This window comes from Hipposideros armiger, unplaced genomic scaffold (genome assembly GCF_001890085.2).
Source record: "Hipposideros armiger isolate ML-2016 unplaced genomic scaffold, ASM189008v1 scaffold_942, whole genome shotgun sequence".
Taxonomy (NCBI): Eukaryota; Metazoa; Chordata; class Mammalia; order Chiroptera; family Hipposideridae; genus Hipposideros; species Hipposideros armiger.
The window spans coordinates 57042-79891 of NW_017732292.1; the positions used below are offsets into that span (position 1 = coordinate 57042).

A 22850-nucleotide genomic window follows, 5' to 3' on the forward strand; every position below is an offset into this window, starting at 1 on the left:
CCGACGGGAATGCATGACCCTCTCACACACGTCACCTCTTCTCCCGCCATGGCCTTTATTTCTATGAATGATACCGATGATTTCCCATGACCCGCGCTGTACCTGTCCCAGCCTTGGATTAATTTCTGAATCCTTATTTACCCATTTATATTCCAAATTACGAGAAATTTGAGTTTAATCACCTGGCTCTACATTTTCCTTTGTAATTTTCAACAATTGTGTTTCGGCAGACCTATCTGCTGTCTGCCTCTCCTATTTACAGGCTGTTGTGCTGCTGAGTTGGAAGGATATTGACAGGTATCTCTGGATTTCAGAGAGAACAATCACAGGCTGAATGTGACCAAAAAAGACTCCCTGACTCTGCAAAAGCCATCAATGTTATGCTCTTCCCTGCAAAGAAACGTTATGTTTCTTCTGAAAACAAAAAAAATTCCAGCTGCAGACATTATTTCTTATGTAGCTAAGAATATGTTATTTTTTTAAAGCAAACTTTTCTCATAATAACTTTACGAAGGTTTCCTATACTCTGTGCTCTATGGTCATAAATAACAGTGGATTCCCTCCCAAATAAAACCCCCACCCCTCAGCCTGTCATTGAAGGACTTCCATATGGGATCACTTTTCTGTCTTAGCACACTTCACAATTTGTATTCCAATTAATTTGAATGACTTGTAGTGTCACGAATATCCTGTGCTTTCTGTAAGCATGCTTCACAGACCTGTCTAAAATTCTGGTGTATATAAAATTAACATGCTAATAGTAAAACTGTTAGTATTTAAAAATTATTACTAATGTATCTGGAATTATTAACAGAAACTCTGGAAGGAGAGCATTTCTTTGGGGAAGTGTGTGATTCCCTGGGTAATTATGTCATTTCCGGACTTGGCATTGGCTCTGTAATAATGCACAATATGCATTTGTGTCAAATACTTACCAATGTCATTCCCTCTCATATCTGACATTCTAAAGGACATCTCTCTTTGTGCTATAAAAATGCATTATGCATTTCTGAAAGGAAATTCATTTATACCTTGGCTTTGATTCATCACCTACTGAAGATTCATTTCAGACATCGGATATTTGATTGAGACAGGTTAATGGACACATTAGCTACCCATCTAGTATTTTCAGGTTCTGTCGCTGCACTAAGTAAGATGATTAAAAAGTAAAGCGTCTGACATTATTATTCCAACCCTTTACAGAAAAGCACTCTGAAATTTGATTTGATTGATATTCTTTGCCTTTCCTGGAGATCAGTTTAAGAACTGCTTATTTGACTAGTGTTTTATATTTTTATAAAATTATTATTAATCAATAATCTCTTAACCAAGTAACTATGTGATAACTGCCTTGAGTTTATTTGCAACATGAATATTTTGTTGTCAATTTTAATTGTCACACATTTAAAATTGTACAATATACCATGTTTATAGGTTATTTTCGTGACCTTACCTGACTAGGCATGTATTGACAAATTTAGAATCCGGTTGTAATCACAACAACACATCTGAGGTTGCCAGGGTTCCTTATCTTTCTTTTTCCTTATGTTCATGTCTTTGAACCTTTTTGAAGTAATTAACCCCGTTGGCCTTTTGAGAGAACTGTGGATCTTGTCACTTAGTTACTCAATTCTATGTTTTGTGCAATTATTCCACAGTAGGAATCCAGGCAAGGGGATACACGCTGAGCAAAATATTACAGAATAATTCCTACCCTGAGTAGACTTAAAAGTGAACAGGGAAGACAGATACTAATTTTAAAACATAATGCACATAAACTGAAAGGTACCATGTAGGAACACCACAGTTTCATTTTGGAGGTGAGTAAATGAAGGTGTGGGTACAGTCAGAGGTATGTTCCCTGAGAAACTGAAGTGTGGACTGAGATCTAAAAATGGTGACAGAGGGGCATATGAAAGAACTGAGGGAAAGCAACAGGTGCAGAAGAGAAGGCACACAGGGATCTCTTCACGTTGGGCAGGGAAATGGAGAATGCATGCAGAGCCCAGGACAAATGCAGACACACACGCAAATGGCACCCTTGCATTATATATTCTGTATGCCTTATTCATCATGGCGTTAAACCTGTATTGAATGTAAATTAAACTCAACTTCAAATATTTGGAGGTAGTATCAAGACATAACGGCTAAATATCTAAACAAGAAAACAGAGGCTCTCCAAAGGCTTTCACGATTACTTTACCCAAATTAAGTTCTCAAAATTCTGTTAACATTGTATTGAGTTGATTAATTTCTGCAAAGAATTTGAAACAGAAAGGTTCTGCTTCCTCCTTATAAGATTCATATATTTACTCTTAGACTCAATTTTTCTTTCCTCTGGGCTTGATCCCAGCTTCCTAATGGTCTTCCTTTTTTGATTTCATGAACTTTTGTATAACTATACTTCCCCCTAACAGTGTAATTTGATATAACACATGCAATAAAACTTTGTTTTCATTTATGTAGTTTCTTCGCCAGGTTCTAGTGTCCTTTTATTCTCTTTGCATATACAGTTAATAATTTATTCAACAAATAGGAATTGAATATGACAATTTAACAGCTAACACCTATACTAAATGGTAGTTAGATGTTACATTAAATGTTTTACATTTATTAGTTCACTTAATACCCATCAATTTGCTATGGGATTGGGGCTAACATCATCCCTTTTTAAAAATGGTAAACTGAGGTATAGAAACATTAAATAATTTGCCAAGGTTCCACACAGTTTATAAATGATAGCAGTTGGATACACAGGCTGTTCGACCCTGGAGTTTATGTTAGGAATTTCTTCTGCTATATGGTTCGCCACCTGAGCCATACAGTGTGGTCAAACTACATACTGACCGGCACTATGCTGGGTTCTCAGGACAGAACATGGATAAGAAAGGCAAAGCCCTTGAGCTTATAAGTCAATAGGCTTAGAGGGAAAAAAGACAAGTCTAATACATGCTGGTATAGATGAAATTCAAGAAGATATAGTCTACAGAAGTGGGGAACAATGACTTTTATAGGCATTTCTGTCTAAGCTGAGACCTGCAGGATCAATAACAATAATATAAATAAGGCACCAGACTAGCTATATGATATTCAGGGCCCACTCTAAAATAAAATCTGGGTCCTCTCATTCAAAAATATTACAAATTTTAAGACAATCACAACAGCATATTAAACCAAACACAGAACTGCTTTGAGTACTGGGCTCCATGCAATTGCACACATGGCATACCCATGGCATCAGCCCTGACCAAGCAACAAGAATGGAAATTTAAGAGGGAAATGGGAATTATTATACATAGGACTGGACTAGAGAGGAAAATGGCATGTGAACAGAGTGAAAGCTCACTGGCGCTGGCATATCAAATGTCAGGTGAACAAGAAGGAAAGATGAAGTGGCTGGAGAGACAAACACGACTGCCAAAAAAGAGCATCAAAAGTCAAGGGAAGTGGCTAGCTGAGTGGCATGTTGGTTAAGAGTTGGCTTGGGAGCCTGAGCTCTGAGCAGCAGGGCCCCAGTTCGGATCCCACGTGAGGGCCAGTGACACTGCGCCCTCTACAGCTAAGATGGTGAACAACAGGTTGACTTGGAGCTGGGTTAACGTGAGTCGCTGGCATTGGTGTAGGCTGCAATGGAGCTGGCCAACAGCTGGCATGCGCTTTTGTGAGCTGCCGTGAGCCACCATGAGTGGCCATCCAATGGCCGGTGAATGACTGCCTCACCCGGGAAGGGCTCAATGATAATACCAACATGGGCCAGTGAAGCAACGTCCTCCACAACTAGACTAAAGAACAAAAGGACAGCAACTTGTCTGCTCCCCTTCCCTGATTCCCCAACACTGTTCCCTTCTTCCATTCCCCAATAAAAAAAAATTAAAACAAACAAACAAACAAACAAACAAACAAACAAAAAACGTCAAGGGAAGACCAGTAAGAACTTGAAAAAATTCTCTACATCATTAGCCATCATGAAAATACAAATAAAAACCACAGTACCATTTCACAGTCTCTAGGATGGTTATAGTAAAAAAGACAGCTAGAACAAATATTGGCATGGAGGTGGAGAAATGGGAACTTTGGGCATTGCTGGTGGGATGTGTAATAATATAGCATAGGTGCTCTGGATAAAAAGTCTGTTAGCTACTCAAAACACAGGCTTATTATAGGACTCAGAATTATACTCTTAAGAGAATTAAAAATATGTGTCCACACAAAAGCTCTACATGAATGGCCATATCAGCGTTATTAATAAAGCTGAAAGTGAAAGCAACACACATGCCCATTTATGAATGCATGGTTAAATAAAATGTGGTCTATCCATACAATTGAATATTATTTAGCAATAAAAATTAAAGTACTTACACAGCCTCCAACATGGATGAACCTTGACAACATTATGTTAAGTGAAAAAAGCTAGTAACGAAGGCCATGTAGTGAATGGTTCTGTGTATATGAAATTTCCAGAATCAAGAAATCTATAGATACAGCAAGTACAGCAGTGATTGTCTAGAGCTGGCAGGGGGATATGAGGTGCTGGTGAAGAGATTGGAAAGCTGCGGCCAAGAGGGACAGGGTTTTTTGGGGGGTGACAAACATATTCCCAAATGGAAAGTGCTGATGGATACACAACTCTGTGAATTTACTAAAATGCATTTCATTGTATATTTTAGTGGGTGATTTGCATGCTATATGGATTATATATAAATAGCATTGGTTAAAAACTAGCCAAGGGAATTTGAGAGTTCTATGTGCAACTGGAAAAGGAAATGAACTGTTTCAAGCCAAAGAGTAAGGTGAATGCAGTTGTTATTTGAAAAAACCACTCATGCTTCAAGGTGAAGAATAAACATGAGAGCGAAAGGAGCCCACTGGGACCAGGCTGTGCTGATCATGTGCTGGAAATGGTAACGATAGTGGAGCGGGTAGTGGAGACAAGTGAGTGGGTTCTGAAATACACTGAGGAGGAATCTTCAGTGTTCAGTGAACGTTTGGATGGGCGGTGATGATGAAAGAAGGGAGGAAAATAATATTTCCACCTTTCTGTCACAGATCTCTGGATGGAAAATATCATCTACCATTAGTAGATAATTTTATAATTATACCTATGGATGAATATATTCATATTTTACTATTACTACCCATACTTTAATAACCATCATGTATTTTATTCCAAATTATATATTTAGTACTTTAAAAGTGTTTAAAACGAAAATGTTTTGATAGTAATGTCAAAAGTAGAAACACACCTTTCAAAGATAATTTTAAAAAGATGACTAAGTAGAGGTGCCCAAAGACAACGTCATGATGCTGGTTTTCTGAATGTGACATGAACATGTACATCGCTGCCTGGGTGTGCTGCCTTTCAGTACAACACGGTATTTAAAACCACAGAGAGCAGTGCCAGGCTGCATAGGTTTCCATCCTGCCACCAACATCCTGTTTCCTTCTCTGTACAGTTGGTGTAAGAGCACAGCCTTCAAAGCATTGTTGCACAGATTAAATTACGGAATATTTTTAGAGCTTAATGGCTGTTAAGTACTAGACAAATAAATGGGCACAGCACACCTTATATCCATCCTGGTCTAAGTGACAATTATATGAGTTTATGCAAATTCCACTTCATTGTGATGTCCAAAGGCATTCTACATGTTTCCTTTTTCAACAAATGAAACGAAAGCTCTCCTATCAAGAATTCTTCTTAATCAACAGGTTGTTATCGCTGCCAGACTTCTCTCATGATTCCCATGAACCAATTATTGCCAATTATTTATACTATTTTACACATAGAAATCTGTAAGATATTCAGTAAAAGATAAAATTAAAAATAGGACAAAGAACTATGGTAGGGGAGCAAAATTAATACTGATAAACAATAAAACATTTCACATATAAATAATTAAATTACAGAATAATATACTTTGTATACCGTTTCATCCAAAATACTACTAAGGAAGCCCCAGGTACTGAATTCGTCTGCAATTGCCATGACACTGGTGGCTGACTTGGGTATATCCTTGACCCTGTTTTGCATCAGGATACCAGTCCTGCTCAAAGCCATGACTTCGCTGTCAAAGTCAGTCTTGTAGGCTTTACATGAGCATGAGCTCTGTGTTGCCATTCATTGGTTTTTAAAGTGCAGGATTCTGATGATATTGCATCACATCACCAAAACTTATATTAGTCAAAGCCATATAGAAAAAATTGGCCACATGCCTATGATATCACTATTTCTTATTATGGTCATTGACTGTGATTGGAGATCTAAGAAAGTTAATTAGAATAAGGCAACTATGCTTATAGTATGGCTGAACATAATTTTGGCATATTGTTGGCTACTCACAAGACATTTATTTTTTATTGTAAGTGTGTGTGAAATTTTAATGTAATATGATAATAATAAAACACAATATTTGATATCAGGGTTGTTCAGAAAATTGGAGACATATGAATTCAAGCCATAAGTATGGGACTAGAGTAGAAAAAAATCCCACTGATTCAAGCCAAGTAAAATGTCATTGTTTTGTCCATTAAGAAATCAGGAAATCAAATGAAAATAAAAAAAAGAAAATAGAGAAAGTAATAAAAATAAAAAATAAATAAATGAAATAAAAAATAATAAAAATAAAGGAAAAAAATAGATTGATCACTATTGTTTTGGGATTCCCAATTTTCCTGTATATTTTTCATAATAAAAAATAAAAAAGAAGTAACAACTGCTTATTAAAAATTCAATAAGGGCTAAAGAAACCAAGAATATACTCAGATCTAAAAATTACATCCTATCTTGAGGGAAATTTTGGTTTTGTTCATATGACAATGCGAACACAGAAAAGAGGTAAAAAAGCATGATGTACATTACACTCTTAAACCCTGTTCAACATTTATTATATGTTGGACAGATGTATTGCTATCATTTATGATACATAATTGAATTCACCTTGTGGACAATGATATCACGTTACTAAACCATACTGCTCTGGAAGTAACGTGAATAGGCTCTAATAAGCACTGGCTCCATTGTTTCAATGCTTTAAATAAGCCATACATTTGATTCTTGTTGTTAAATCCAAAATGAAAGAAAATATTTTGCTATGTAACACAAAGGAAACCTATTGGAAACAGATGGCCTGCAATATTAGAATTAGAATGGCATATTTGTTTAACTACTGAATCTGAGTGAGATATGTGGGATTTTGTTATACTATTTACTAGCCTTTGTCTTTGTTATAAAATTACATCTTACATTTTTTCATGGACTTGTTCAAAGAGAATGCCTAAGATGGGATTTGTTTCATTATCTTATTCCCTGAATTGTTAGGACATATAGAGCAGATCAGAGCCCAAATTCAAGTCTAGAGCATGCTGCTGCAGCCTACTTACAAACCCATACATTTTTGTATTAAAAGCTGCTGAGATTTTGATATATTTATTTTGCAGAGATATCACAATATAAGCTGATTTATACACAGTACATAACGTTTATTGCTTTATCCCACCTCTGGTTAGAATTGCATAAGATTATGCAGGCTCAATGCTAGGTATATAATGAATGCTATTATAATCAGTGATATAGTTAGTAACCACATCTAAACAGTATGGTAATCTAGTTCAAATTATAAACAAATTAAATATAGTTTTCAAGCAGGAAACATAATACCCAACAGAAAGTAGTAAAATGATATTATATAAAATGCTTTGCTGAAAAAATGCCTGACCTGTCCACTGCAGTGTACACCTGAAACTGAAGTTGAATAATACTGAATGCCAACTATAATTTTATTTATATATATATATATATATATATATATATATATATATTCACAGGGTGTGGAGTACAGCATAGGGAATAGAGTCAATGGAATTGTAACAGCTATATATGATGTCAGACGGGTATAGATTGGGGGACGGGGTTATCACTTTGTGAGGGGTGGAAGTGTCTAACTATTATATTGTTTTGTACACCTGAAATGACCTTAAAAAATGCCTGACATATATTAAACGTTAACTACAGTGGTTATCCTTCTCCTTTAGCATCTTTTTTATACAAGTCTCTGCAAGGGAATCTATAAGGGGAAACATCCAGTAGAAAGAATATTTTGGGAACATTCTTTCTTTGCTCTACCTAAGGGACAAATAAGGGCCCTGTTCTGACCCTTACTTGGTTGGCCAACACTTATTCAGAACATGAAAGACATAGGATTGCTACAGGAATATATAGTATTAGTCCTTTCCTGTCTGTTTCATTTGGATAGGTTATACTGTTCTGTTTTTGAGTTCACTAATCTTTTCTTCTGCAGTATCTAATCTGTTCTTAATCTCATCCAATCTTTTGTACTTGATATTTTTTTAAATCTCTGGTATTTTTATTTAATTTGTTTTATATCTTCTATGGCTCTCTTTATTGTGAACATAAAGAAGTGCTTTCTTCTCTCTTACAGTACATATGCAGCATATGTAAAAATAGTTATATTAATGTTCACATCTACTAATACTATCATCTATGTCATTAATAAATCTGCTTTGATTGATTGATTTAACTTTCTTTACTATGGATTATATTATTGTGCACCTTGTAGTCCTCATATTTTTTTTATTGGATGTCAGACTTTTGAATTAGAAATTTTGAATGCTGTATTTTTTTTTATTATTTTAAATATCCTTGGTCTCTTTCCTGAGACACTGTGAAATTATTTAAACAATTTAATTATTTTGAGGATTTTAAACTTGAGAAGTTGGGATTTATCTTTAGTTTGGGACTAATGTGGCCACACTAGGAGAGCAACATTCCTTAGTATTCCAGTGATTCTCTCTATGGCTATAGATAGTTTCCTTTACACATACACTTATTGGTACTCAGCTGACAATGCTTGGGGAAAATGTTGAAGATCTCTGGAGCTCTCTCTATATATGTGAATTTCTCTCTTATCTACAGAGCTCTCACCTCTCTGGTATGCCATATTGTGACTTCTACCATTCCTAGTCACCCAAACTAAGAACTAGTTTTCTCAAAAAGATACACCCAGACACTTCATCCTTGTGCTGCAGCCTGGAAACTTGCTCTAGACAGTGGGCTTGAGAAATCTTAGGGATAACATAATTCATTTCTCTTCTTTTAGGGATCAATACATTGCCCATGATGTCATAAATTTTGTTTGCTATTGTTATTGTTTAAAGTCAGAATGTAAATCAAGCCTCTCTTTAACCATTATTCCTAGAAAGAGAAATTCTAAAATGTATTTTAAATTGTCACTCATTCCATACTTAAGGCCAGAGAATGCTATGTGCTTACCACATAACAACCACCTTTTTTCAGATATGAGAATATTTGTACTATAACCACACATCACTATTAACATTATTTTTATATATACTTTGTGATATCACAAAGTATAAAACTACTAATATATATGTATGTTTTTCCTTCTTTTAAAAAATTGCATCATGCCAAATACATATTCAAACATCACCCTCATTAGACAAATAAGAACTTTTATATAACTAATATGTATAATTATTGTCATGAGTACTGGTAGTATTATAGCAAATACATGCTCCTTTTTGAGCACTGAGTTATGTTGAGTGATTAATACACTTTATTTTGATGCGTCATAACTATACATTGGGTGGGGGGCTCATGAGGTGAAAAGCATATCCATGCTATTGAAAAACTTGCCCAAGGACTGATGGAGGAAATGTGAAATCTTATTTGGCTGAAATAAACTGATCTTAATAGTAAGATGTAAGGAAAAATAGGAGACAACAGAGATTGGAAGAGTGGCCTATTTGGTAGACTCCTGTAGGTAATAAAAGGATTTCCAAATGATATAAGAAGTTATTAGAGGCTTCTGAACAAAAGAGTGATATTATGTGGCTTATTTCAAATGCACCAACCTGGATTTTTTAATGAGAATAATAGGGGACAGGTTTGGATGCATTGAGCCTCTTAAAAAGTTATTGCAATAATCTAGGCCAGTAATTATGAGGACTTGGACCAGAGCAGTAACAATTGAGTGTCCACAAATGATCAGACTGTGAATATATTTAAAACAGAACTAAATAGAATTTGCTTAAAAAATGCAATCTGGGAATAATAATAGATAAGAGTCAAAAATAATTTCAAGAATTTTAGCTTATACAACTGGAAAGAAGGCATCACCAGTTAATGAAATTGGGACGACTGAGAAAGAAGCAAATGTGGAGATAATGTACAGAGTTGGACTGGATATTTTCACATTGAGACATTTATTTAATCTTTACATGGAGTTGTCTGGTAGGCCGTTGGATATTGAAGACTAGGGTTCAGTGTAGAGGTTCATGGTTGAAATTTGGAGGTTACCGATTCCAGCTGGTAATTAAAGCCATGAGATTAAATGAATAAATCAAGGAAATAAGTGTGGTTAGAGAAGGGAATCTAGAATGGAATCCAAACTAGGGCCCTTGATATTTAGAGTTCAATTAGAAGACACATTGATGAAAGGAGACTGAAAGGAGAGAGAAGTATGGCAAGAGGAAAATCAGGAAAGAGAGTGTACTGCAAGTTGAAGGACATGCTTAAAGCAAATAAATTATTTAATTGGATCAGTGCTGCTGGTAGACAGAAATAAATGAGGGCTGATAGTTTACCATTAATTTGAAGAAAGTGAAGGTTATTGGCAAACTTGCCAAAGAGTCTCAGTGGAGTGATGTGGTTAAAGCCTGATTGTAGATTATTCAAGAGACGATTGAAGGAAGAAAGAGAGCAAGTTTAAACAACAGTTTCAAGGGATTTTGCTGTGACAGAGGATAGATATCAAATAGTATTTGGATGCTTCATGTGGTATCTATCTAACAAGGAAAAAAATTGAGGAGTATGTATGAAGTAGTGATCATAATAATAGACAATGAAATTTAAGTGGGGAGTAAAAGGAGTGAGCAAGGTCTGTGTTTTGGACCCAGGAAAAGATGGTAGGATATACAATTATTAGAATTACATTGTTTCTACATATTTGAAAGAGTATAAATACATTTTTCTTATAACTATATGCACCATTAAGTATGCATATAAAAATAAACTGGCATCCAAGAATGACAGATTTAAACATTTTGACAGGTACTTTTTGGATTACAAAACAATAGCAATGATGCTGCTCAAGATACAGATCATGAAAATACATCACAGTCAGGGAAGATTCTTACCTAGGAGTTTTTTTTGTTTGTTTTTCCCTCAGTAAACCCAACTACTCAATAGATGGCTGAATAGAGTTACTACTAAAGATCTTGGTTTAATACATCTTATTTCAATTTATTATCTAACAATCCATGAGTCAAGCAATGAAGGCACTTCAGTAACTACAAGATAATTTTTGTTAAAATGTATTTAATTTTCTTCATTAATTATTGTGTAACTAACATTCTTTAATGCACTTGTTTTTGTTGATGCTTAAGCTTAACAATGGAATTCATCAACTGTATTATTTTTCTGTAAGTTGTTTATTAGAATGCTGAAATATTCTCATGTGTATATTATGTCTACATGTATAATAATTCATTCAAATTTATTTTTCATATATATATATTAAAATTGTACCAAAATGTCTGCATTGCTCTCTATGCATTCATTCAAATTTATTTAATCTCATTTCTTGAAATTAGTTAATATGATCCACTAAAATAGCACATAAATAATCCAAAGTTATATTTGCCATGCAATTTATTTTTGTTAAGTCTATTAATGTTTAATGTATCTCAGTATTTCATTATAGCTATGTATTTTTTTTAACTTTCTTCAGGGGTTATAGATTTTTCTATAGATAAGAAGAAGTAAAGGCAAATGAAGTCTATATGCAGGATATGGTATTTACAAAAATAAATAATATATATTCTGCTACAAAGCCATACTAATATCATTTTCAATATGTAAATTACATTTTCCCAAAAAATATTATAAAATTGTAAACTACTCTCACAACATCTTACAAACATGATGACAGTTACTTTTAAATTGAAATTCTCATACTAGATTTAAAAATAATAGCTCATTAAGAAATGATTTTTTTTTAAAGTATGACATTTTTATTTTAAAATTATTTCCAGGAATTCTCCTGAAAATAGTTTTGATATGGACATGTTGAACTTATGACTAGACTTCTCTGGTAATTGTTATTCAAGCTGTGGGATGAAAAATAAATTTCGGAAAGTTGTAAATGATTGAAAACCCACCTTTCAGCAAGCTCAGAAGTACCCAGGAAGATTTCCAACATGCCTAATTATATTCTACCACCTACGTCAGATGGGGAATTGCAGTATCCATTTTGCCAACTGCCCAGCAGGGACCTATAGTACTTTCTGAGAGCACTAGTATGAAAAAATGCATTAGATCTTAAAAATGTCATTTAAATTCAAAATCCCTCAGAAAAGCCTGTTTTCTTTGGAGAAAAAAAAAAAAAGATTAAAATCTACAGGTGCCAGGCGTAAGCGCTTTAGCATTCTTTTCCAAGATTGGAAATTAACATTTTCCCAATATAAATATATTACTAAAGTAATCATAGCTTTTCTTATTATTGAATTATATGGAAAAGGCATATAAAAAAGGGAAATTGGAAACACACTGCTTCATTATATTACTAGAAAATCATGAACTGAAAAAAATTAGTAAATATCTGAATTGAAAAAGGGCTTGGCATCAGAATAAAAACTATATTTTAAAATGTATGACTATCTACTGAATCAATAGATTTATTCAATAAGGAAATATTAAAGCTTGATGGGGACTATTTTTATAAACAACAGAACTTTATCTCTGAAAAACATGGCAATTAACCTGTTATCAGGGAGCAGTCAAATGGCAATCTAGGAATTGAAACAAAAAAAAATCATTGTTTAAAGCTACCACATAATACTATTCCACTAAACTCTATTTTTATGAACTAGGAATAACAAAGATAGCCTGATTAGAAATCCATGGGTTATACAAATGGACTCCTTTTATATGTCTTACTCTTTGTATAGCTGTATAGGATAGATAATCAAGATCATTTTTAAGTTTTCTAAATACATATTTCATGCATGCTAAGTGTGTAGATTTGTCTGTGATGAAAGACATAGTAATTTCAAAGAAGAGGATCTCTACAGGGCATATACACGAGAAGTATTTCTGAAGATTTTTCTGTTGTATAGTAACTCAGACATTTTAATCCATAGAGAGGCAGAATCTCATGGTAAGAAAGATTGTTCAATATCCTCTATTAGCAACATCACATCAAATGAAAGGATTTTCCTAGACACTTAAAATCTTGTAAATTATGCTAGAGAAATTCAAGGGACTCAAAATTCTCTCATTTGCAATGTAATACATTCTATTATCTATAACCCCCGATTCTTGGAAAGTCTATACATTTTTGTAACTTCCACTCTTTTGTCATTCTATTACCTATAGTGAGCAATATGTCTAGTTCAACTATAGATATGATTGTCTTTAAAATATTTGAACATAGCATTAAATTATTTACTAAAACATTTTACAAATTTTATTTGTTATTTACATTATAGTTCTCACCTTGACTTCTGGTGTGTGTGTGTGTGTGTGTGTTGTGTGTGTGTGTGTGTGTGTGTGTGTGTGTGTGTATCAGTCTTAGAATAAGGCACTAAGGATTCCCCATAATTGAATCCCGGAACACACATCAAGGTTTGGTAAAGAGGTACAAATAAAAGTCCTCATAAAAATAATAAAAATGCAGCTGTAAAAAGTTTGCCCAGAAGTCTAACTACTTATAAAGCTATATAAAAATACTTATATACTGTCCTTCATTCTTAAAAACAATGCTATAAATATGTCACTGTATTTTACTTTTCATTTCACTGGAACTTTTATAATAAAGTGCAGATAGCTGAAACTCTATAGTATCTCTTTATGAAGTCGATAATTGTGGAATTATTGACCTCATTTGGTAATTTTTATTTAAGAAAGAAAAGGAAGTTGAAAATCTTATATATTCATTTAAAATATAAAGGTGCTGCCATTATGCCATTACGTACATTTTTTAAATCAGAATCTAAGCAATTTCCATCAGCCTAGCGCAAACTGAGGAGAAATTCTGATGAGAGAAGCCATACACCCACACAGAGGAACCTCAGAGGAGCAAGTTGAACTGGGTCTGTGACAGTGTAGAAATATGCCAAACTATACTTGTAGTCTTGTAAAAGTTCACATACATACTCAAAATTGATATTTTCAATATGAAAATTGCATATCTCAAAATTTCATTTTCATAAAGAAAAGATTGAAGATTTAAAATAGGCTTTGATTCCATCTCCCCTCCTAAACTATATGCACCATGAAGCAGGAAACTCATTTTTATCACTGCTGCATTCTTTGAGCCTAGAATAGTACATGCAAACATAAGAGTCCTCAGTAATATCTGTTGATATCTATTAAATGAACTTTGGCAAGTGATAAAAGGAATGTTGGTCACATAAAATTCTATCACCTTAAAGATTATTTTGCTGATTTGCATTTTATGAAGTTTATCTTTGAAGAAGTCATATTTGCTTTAGGATTAAAGATGAAAGAAGTAAAAATACTTTAATGTAATCTTCATATTATGTATATAAATCCTAAGAATTTTCAATGGAGATTTTCATGTGATGTGAAAAATTTACTTCATTATCTCCTGATTTTCATTAAAAGTGTTTTCAGTAAATAATTTTTAAAATAATAAGTTTCCTTAGGTCCAGGGCTATACATGCACAATAAAAAATAATACCCTAGAGGATAAACAGTAATATAATAATGAATGCAGTAGTGTAATAATAAACATTTATATCCTGATATATTTAAATTGTTATACAGGTAATTTTATTCAGGTATTTGTATGAAAGAACTGTCTATCATTATTTTAGCAGTAATTCCTTTGGAATTAGTTTGGAAGAACATTTTAAGTAAATATTGTCCAGATCTCAGTACTTAAAATTTATGGAGAAAAATGCTTACCATTTCTACACAACTAAAATAAAAAGGAATATTTTGTTACAATATGATTTCTGTACGGAAGTGAAAAACAAAATGTTAATGTAGAGTATTCATGCTTTGTATTAATTTTTTTATCTTAAATTTCAACTTAAATACATCTATTAATTTGAACAGACAGAAAGCAAAATGGATGTAAAGCACTAAAGTTAAATTTGAATCAGTAAGGTTGTTATCTTTGATACACAAAGACATGTTTTATTCAAATGAATGTAAAGAGCACAAAGTCCTATTATTTTTAATTACAAAGTTTTGAATTGATGTAACTCAGACCAAGACTAGAATTGATAAACTATGACTCAAAAATTATGAAATATGACAAAGTAAAAAAAAATAAAGTTTATTGAATATTTTGAACATGCTAATGATGTTGAATTGCATTTTACAATGTATTCCTCAGATTTTTTATATCAATAAAGGATATAAGTATTATCCACATTTTAAATATGAATAACTCATCTAAAAATAGTTCAAATAATATTGCCAAAGCTGAAGCATCATAAATGGCAGGGCTGACATTTAAAAGTAGGTTTGTCTCCCTTTAAAGCTCACTGCAACCATTCAATTACTGAATTTCGGTTGTTGAAGAAATGAGGAATGTTAAGAGAAAAGAGGCCGACCATCCAAAAAATAAAGTCGGGATCTTAAAATAATTTTGGAGAAATATCATGATAGAAAGTGAATGCAGTAGTCTTAATTTCTTTATCCACTGGATAAAAGTTGTTTGGAAAAATAAAAGCATATTTTGGTTTCTATAATTGTTTTGTAACAAATAAACCAAATTAAAAATAAAAGGTCTAATTTAATAGATATAGTCCTTAGCAAACATAATCTAGTTCATTATTTCTCAAAACTACTATAGAAGTAATTGCTGTATGTAGCTTTGGGTGGCCTGGGGCTCAGAGTGTAGAATAATATATCATACTCTCAGTTACTCGATAACTTTGAATAGACACAAATAACTAAATAAAATGTCTCTCTTATTCTTGGTAATTACATAAAGGCAATCTATTAAATAAAGAGTAAAGGCTATCTTTGAGAGAAGAACTTTTAGGAATTTTACAGTACACAGGAAAACAATGAAAAGAATAAGTTAAAAATATGATGGCACAATTAATAAGACATGAAAATCATTACTCAAGTAATCTCATCTAAAGAAATGTACTAAATCAACATGAAAGCAATTACCTACAGATTTATATATCTAATTGCTTTCTGACAATTTTAAACATTTTTAAAGATCTATAACTCCTTTAAGATTTCACATCTGCACCATAGTAATATCTATGATTTTCTGTTATGAAAATATTAAAGGGAATGGTATTGTTTCTCTGGCTAGTCAGAAAACTATAAATATCATTCATATTTTATAAATTTGATTTTCAGCTTGCCTATACACAGGGTGCCAAAAAATGTACACACATTTTAAGAAAGGAAAAGCTGTGTTAAAATTGTAGTACTCAATATATACCAATAACAAAAGATGAATATAAGTCATGAGTATATATTTTTTGGCACCCCCAGTATAAAATAAGTATATAAAAAATAGTTTATTACTAAAAGAGATATACTCTCTTAAAAATGACATCATGAGGAGGAAATGATTCAAAGGATGGTGACGCATATGGGAATATATTCTTTTAGAAGATAATTAGTAAATGGACAGGGAGCAGCCTCTGTTGTCAATCTGTGGAGTTAGCATGTTGTTTAAAATGACATGAGTTGAAGGGATAGAAAGTGTAGTTTGGATGAACTGATTTCAATTTTTGTGCTATCAATATTGGTAAGTCAAAGTTACTTATATTGCAGAAATCAATTTAAATTAATGAAAGAGGTATAAAGGAAGTTTGTCTTTAACAATGCGAAAAGTGATCTATAATCGTAATCTTACAATCTTTACATGTGTGAAAATGCCAGCCTATCATATCATTCATTCATTGCCTTTTTCTTTGTTTTACTTTTGTCTATACTTGAACTTTTATATGAATAGTTATGAAAAATTACAATTATGAAAATCCATTGAGTGTAGTGAAACATATGATGATGTTTAATTGATTTCTAAGTAACTTGCATACATTCCGGTGAAAGGTCACCCGATTTACATGGGAGTGGAATCTCCATCTATTGTATTTTGTTGTGTTTGTACTTATTTCTCTTATTAGATTGTAAAGTGTTTAAAAGCGGATACCCACTCTTCTATAGCACAAAGACAATTCTAAAGAGTAGAGTTAAAAGACAGCCAGACTTTTGTTTATAATAACTTCCATTTCCACAGCACAAGTGGGGGAATTAAAATTGCAATAAGACATTTTATTGATTCAATGTATAGCAAAAGTCAACATAGGGAAACTGAAGAATACCAACAACCTAAGATTTTGTGGCTTAATGAAACACATCTTTAAATATTATACTTTGAGTTTTTTCTCCTCTCAAATTATTTTTAGGCTGACTCTGGTAGTTATACCTTTTTTAAAAAAAGAAATGAATTGTTTATTTTCTTCCTAAAAGTTACTTGGTGGATTAGAGTCCAATGTGAAATTTAATAATATTCAGAACACTGAAAATACAACAATATTGAAAAACACTATATATTGAGTTGTTGTTACCTTATCACCTTCGGAAAATGTGATGCCGTCCATTGCTCTTTTCCAAGTGATTTCTGGAAGAGGCTCTCCTTCTGCTTCACACACGAGTGTGACTTGACCGTTCTCATGTGTCGTCTCATTTTTAAGCTGTATTATGTGAGGCTGCACTGTAAAGAATATATACATTATTCAATCTGCATTGGAGGAAAGTATTAGCATTTAGACTTGAACACCAGAGTAAACATTTCAGTCCACATTCGTGTAGTATGGAATTACTAACTTTATAGCAGTTACAGCAGCATGCTTTGTTTAAAGGGGTATCCAGAGAGTTGCAAAATACAGGAGAAAAAAGTAGAAAATAATTCTCACCAATTATCACTATACAAATATTTGGAAGTGGTTTATAAACAAACATCAAAGTACAATGCCTTCCAAAATTTCGACATTTTAAGAGCTACTTTATTTTTGTATTTTTTATATTCTCTTAAACTGTAAATTAAAAGTTCCTCTTTTAAAACCACATGTGTATGCAAGTGCATGTGTGTGTGCGCACGTGTGTGTATGTGTGTATGGCATCCACTTACTGAGAGATGATCTCTTAAGCTTTTAAAACAGTTTCACCAAAGATGGAAAATGATAATTGTATCCTGAATATGTAGTGATTATAATTAAATACCATATTAAAAATACCTATGAAGTACATATACATATGTGTTATTTATTTATATTATTCTAATTGATTTATTTTGATCTCAGTTTATCTTAAATATTATTGGGAATTGTAGCTAAGTATTTCTTTAAAATTATGACTTTTTTAAAAGGGAGAATATTATGTACACACATTTAAATTATCTTGATATTAAATATTATGCCCATACACAAATTTACATAATACCACAGAGTGTAATGTTTATAAACTCTGTATTATCTGCATTTCTTAAATTTTCTCTTGTTAGAACATAAAATAGATAAAAGCCAACACCTGTTATTTTGGAATAAGTAACAGGTTATTTTCTTTTTTGCTTTTTTTAAATATAGGTATAATTAATCATGAAATATAAATAGGTTGTTCTTAATCTTAAAATATTAGATTACTGATATCAGAAATATAGTACACGAATTACTAAAAATGCAGTGTTTATTCCACTGACTTAATGGACTTAGTAATATTTCTACTATATATACATGATTTATTTTATTTTATTGAAAACTGTTAGAACTCTGTTCTTTTTTTCTTTTTTATTAACATTTATTGGGATGACAATGGTTAGTAAAGTTACATAGGCTTCAGGTGTACAATTCTGTAATACATCATCCATATATCACATTGTGTGCTCAGCACCCAGAGTCAGTTCTCCTTCCATCACCATATATTTGATCCCCTTTATTTTACCCTCTTCTATGATTCCCCCTCCCTCTTTACCCTCTGGTAACCACTATTGTCTGTGTCTATGAGTTTTTGTTTCTTTATTTGTTGGTCCTGTTCCTTTGTTGCTTTCAGTTTTATATCCCACATATCAGTGAAATCATAGATTTTGTATCAAACACAATACAAATTTGTTCAGTGTTACTTTACAGAAGTGATTGAAACAGTGATATAGCATATAACATTTCATGCATTGTTTTCTATTTGAAAAGGTGAAAATATTAGAAACTTTATTTATTTATGTTGTCACTCACTGCCTCCTGAAAAATAACAACAACAAAAATGGTATTTCATATGAGCTCATTGAGGTAGAATAAGAACATTATCCTTGGGAATTTTCTCAGGCACTAACATTTTTCATTAGTTAGTTTTTTTTTTATACTTAGTCACATTTATTTAATGTTTTAGGTTTCAAATAGAACCACATTTTTTACATGGGAATACTGCTGAAACAAGTTAGGGGCTTTCTACAGTTTGTAATAATTTTAAGTTTGTTTACTCTTCCTTCTATGTGAACAATTTTCTCCTGGCCCTTCCTTAGCTTTGGTGATTTCTCATTGTTCAAGATTTTTGCTTAGACACCTTTATCTAATCATTACCCTTCTCAGTAACTTTCCAACAGTAGGCCATCCAAAATAATAGCCCTCTTTACCCAACACTACCTGATTAACCCATTTTAACTTTCTTCTTGGAAACATCTTATTATCCCAGTTTCATTTAATTATTTGAATATATTTTGGTGTATGCATTATTGTCTCTCTCACTCAGGTAGAATATATGAAAATCTTTATGAAAATCCCTCTGGTTCAGAAACGTATGTCTATTACGTGACCATAGGACCGGCTGGCAGAGGGCATGCCTGCCATGTATTACCATTCATCGTTTGGTCCATGTCAGCAGGGCTGCTGCATCTGCCAATTGCAAACATTGGTCCTTCTCACTCCTACAGAGTTTTCGCTCCTTCTTGTGCCCTCTCTTTGTTGTTAAAGCATTTTGATAACCATGTTTTTAAAAAACAAGAAAATATACTAAATGTTAGTAGTGCATGTAATTTTTAGTGTTATGCTTTTTAGAGAATACTCACATTCCAAATATTCATCAGCAAAATTGTTTATATTCTTAAAAACATAATGGAAGCTTAATCAATAATTCAAAAACAAAACAAAACAAACAAAACAAAAAACTTACTTGGTCCCTACTCTCCCTAAGGTTTCCAAATAAGGTGATATGGATTTTGGTAATTATGAAAGATATTTAAAGTATATTTTCTTTTAACATAATGAAATGAGAATATTTAATTACAGTTACAGGTGAATACTTCCTAATTATAGCCTTTAGGTGTGGTCTTTTGAAATATATTGAAAGTAAAACTGATCCCAACTTGTGTAACTTAAAGATCATAATATATATGATCCCAGTATGTATAATTTAAATTAACTTTCTACCAGTCTCTGTTATGAGTCAGCCAATATTTTATAAAAATGTACATGAGTAATTTCATGTAATTCTTAAAATCTATCTGGTAGCTGCAATTTTGAAATCTATTTTAGCAGTGAGAAAACTGAGGTTTAATTTTGGAAAGTAAAACAGTTCATGTAAGTGGCAGAAGAGAATTTGACACGACCTCCCTGTAGTCAGCAGTTTTAGCCATGATGATGTAATACTTACCAAAGACTTGGAGGAATGCCTGCTTTTCATCTTCTCCTGCCTTATTGGTAGCCCTGCAGACATAAGGGCCCCCATCACTATTGATTATGTTCCTGACAGTGAGTTCTGTATTACTTCCTTTCAATGTGTACTTTTCATTTTCTTCAATGAGCTTGCCATTCCTAAAGGAGAAAAGAGAGGTTGATATTCATAAATCTGACTTCATTACTCAGGAAAAAAACCCTGAGTAACTTTTGATCTGTAGTTGTCACTCATTTTATGGCTACTGTGATTGACAGACAAGGCTATATACTCCAATCAAAAGTATAGTTTTAGTAGCCCAGTAAAACTTAATGCATAAATATTAAAATTGTACTTGAAAATTGTTCTGATTTTAGAGACAAGAATAATATTTGAGTTATGATAAAATCTTGATGCTAGTCAGGAAAAAAAATTTTAAAAACCCACATTGGTTCAATCTGTACTTTGATAATTAGCCAAAAAATAAAGTTTGATTGCTAATTTTAATTCCACATACATTTTTTTTATGTTGGTGAGTCCACACATAATCATCGAACATATGTATTTACTAGGTTGCTGAGATACGTTTAATTGAATATCTATGGAAACATCCTTTAAAGAAGTTTCAAGGTAAATGCATTTTAAATACATAACTAACTTGTTTTGTAAATAAGTACTGCCAATGAAAGTAAGAGATGAAAGAATTATGTGAAAATGCAGTTAGAGAAATTTTGCTAAATATGGTGATTTAATTCATTAATGAGGAGAAGAAATCACTTTCTTTGGTAATTTTCCACGTTCTTTCTGAATTTGTGCCATGTTCATTCTGCCATAATTCTACTCATTGTTATCCACTAAAACACTTTTTTTTAACAATAACTCCAGTAAAAAATATTTTAAATATCTTTAAACCTGAAACAATTTCTACAATTACCCTTAATATGTGTGCAACCTTCATGTATTATATATCCTCTTTCATTCTATTTTATTCTTATTTCCTCTTTCTGCTTTTCTTTCTTCTTTTTATCCCTCCTGTATTTTTCTTATCATAGTGTTTGGGATGGTTGAGTTGATTTTAAAGCACACTAATGTAAAAAGTTTGGGCTCTGTCCTTAGAGGTGGAGGAGATTTACTTGCCCATACAAGTTTAAATTTAAAGAGAAAAATCTCTAAAAGGATTACAAAAAAATATTTCCTATATTGAAACAGAACATTTCTCTGATACACTAAAAGATCTTTCCAATGAATTTTGGTTTTGCTTTCCAGAAATCACTGGCATATATCTTAATATAATCGTTATCCTTCCATGACTCAAAAACATCAGTTTTCTTCAGTTTCTATCGACATCTCTAAATATATCATAAAGTGTACCAAAATTACAAAAGAAGGGTAGAGTGCAAAATTAGGGTTTATAAACTACTAATAGCAAATGTAATTATAGTGCTCTGTACATTTATATTTTTACTAATCCAATATTTACAACTATATAAAATGACAACATTTTAGCATTTTTGTCTAGAATTTAATGTATAGAGCTTTCACTGCAGTTGGATATACAATATATTTCTCAATCTATTCAATGAAAAGTACTCATTTGTTTAATATTAATATTACTACTACTACTACTGCTATACTACAAGTTTCAGTAACTTGTGGTTTATACAACACTTTGCCTATATTATTTACCTTGTTGAATACTCGCAATTAGCCCATGGATGTACATTTTCCCTCCCTACCCTCACTCCCAGGTCACAGCTAAAATTTTAAATATGATTTCCCCCTCCCTCAACTCACCAATGAGAGTTTCACATGGATATAAGCGGCAGGTTAACTAAGTTACAGCACTCTCTCTGATAAAGATGGGTATTTCCCTCCCTCATGTACTAAATATCTCAAGTACAGAAAATGAGTGAGACATGGCCACTTAGCATGAGGAACTCATGGTACGATTGGCAGTAACAGAGGGTAATATACATCCCATTAATGAGTTAGCAACTTTTGGGGTTTTGGTGGGCGGGGCTGGGGGGTGAGACGAGAACTGCTGTAGTAGAACAGAAGCAAAATGAAGATGGACGGCATTCTCTAGGAATTTTCATGGGAATAAAGAAATAATGATTTGAGGTTTAAAATCGATGGGTGGTTCTTGAAAAATTTAGAGGAAATCAGTTTG

The 22850-nt window shown here is 32.6% G+C and overlaps 1 protein-coding gene across 1 annotated transcript in view; it reads right to left on the minus strand.

Annotated features, from left to right (window-relative positions):
- LOC109375393 (neural cell adhesion molecule 2) overlaps positions 1-22850 on the minus strand; it is a gene marked incomplete at its 3' end in the record, with an annotated part of 398480 nt that overhangs the window by 50772 nt on the left and 324858 nt on the right. Inside the window, exons 7-8 of the mRNA XM_019630775.1 lie at positions 20681-20841; positions 17608-17753 (exon numbers count right to left, since the gene is read on the minus strand). Coding sequence (XP_019486320.1) covers positions 17608-17753; positions 20681-20841 — 307 coding nt within the window. The remainder of the gene's footprint in view (positions 1-17607; positions 17754-20680; positions 20842-22850) is intronic.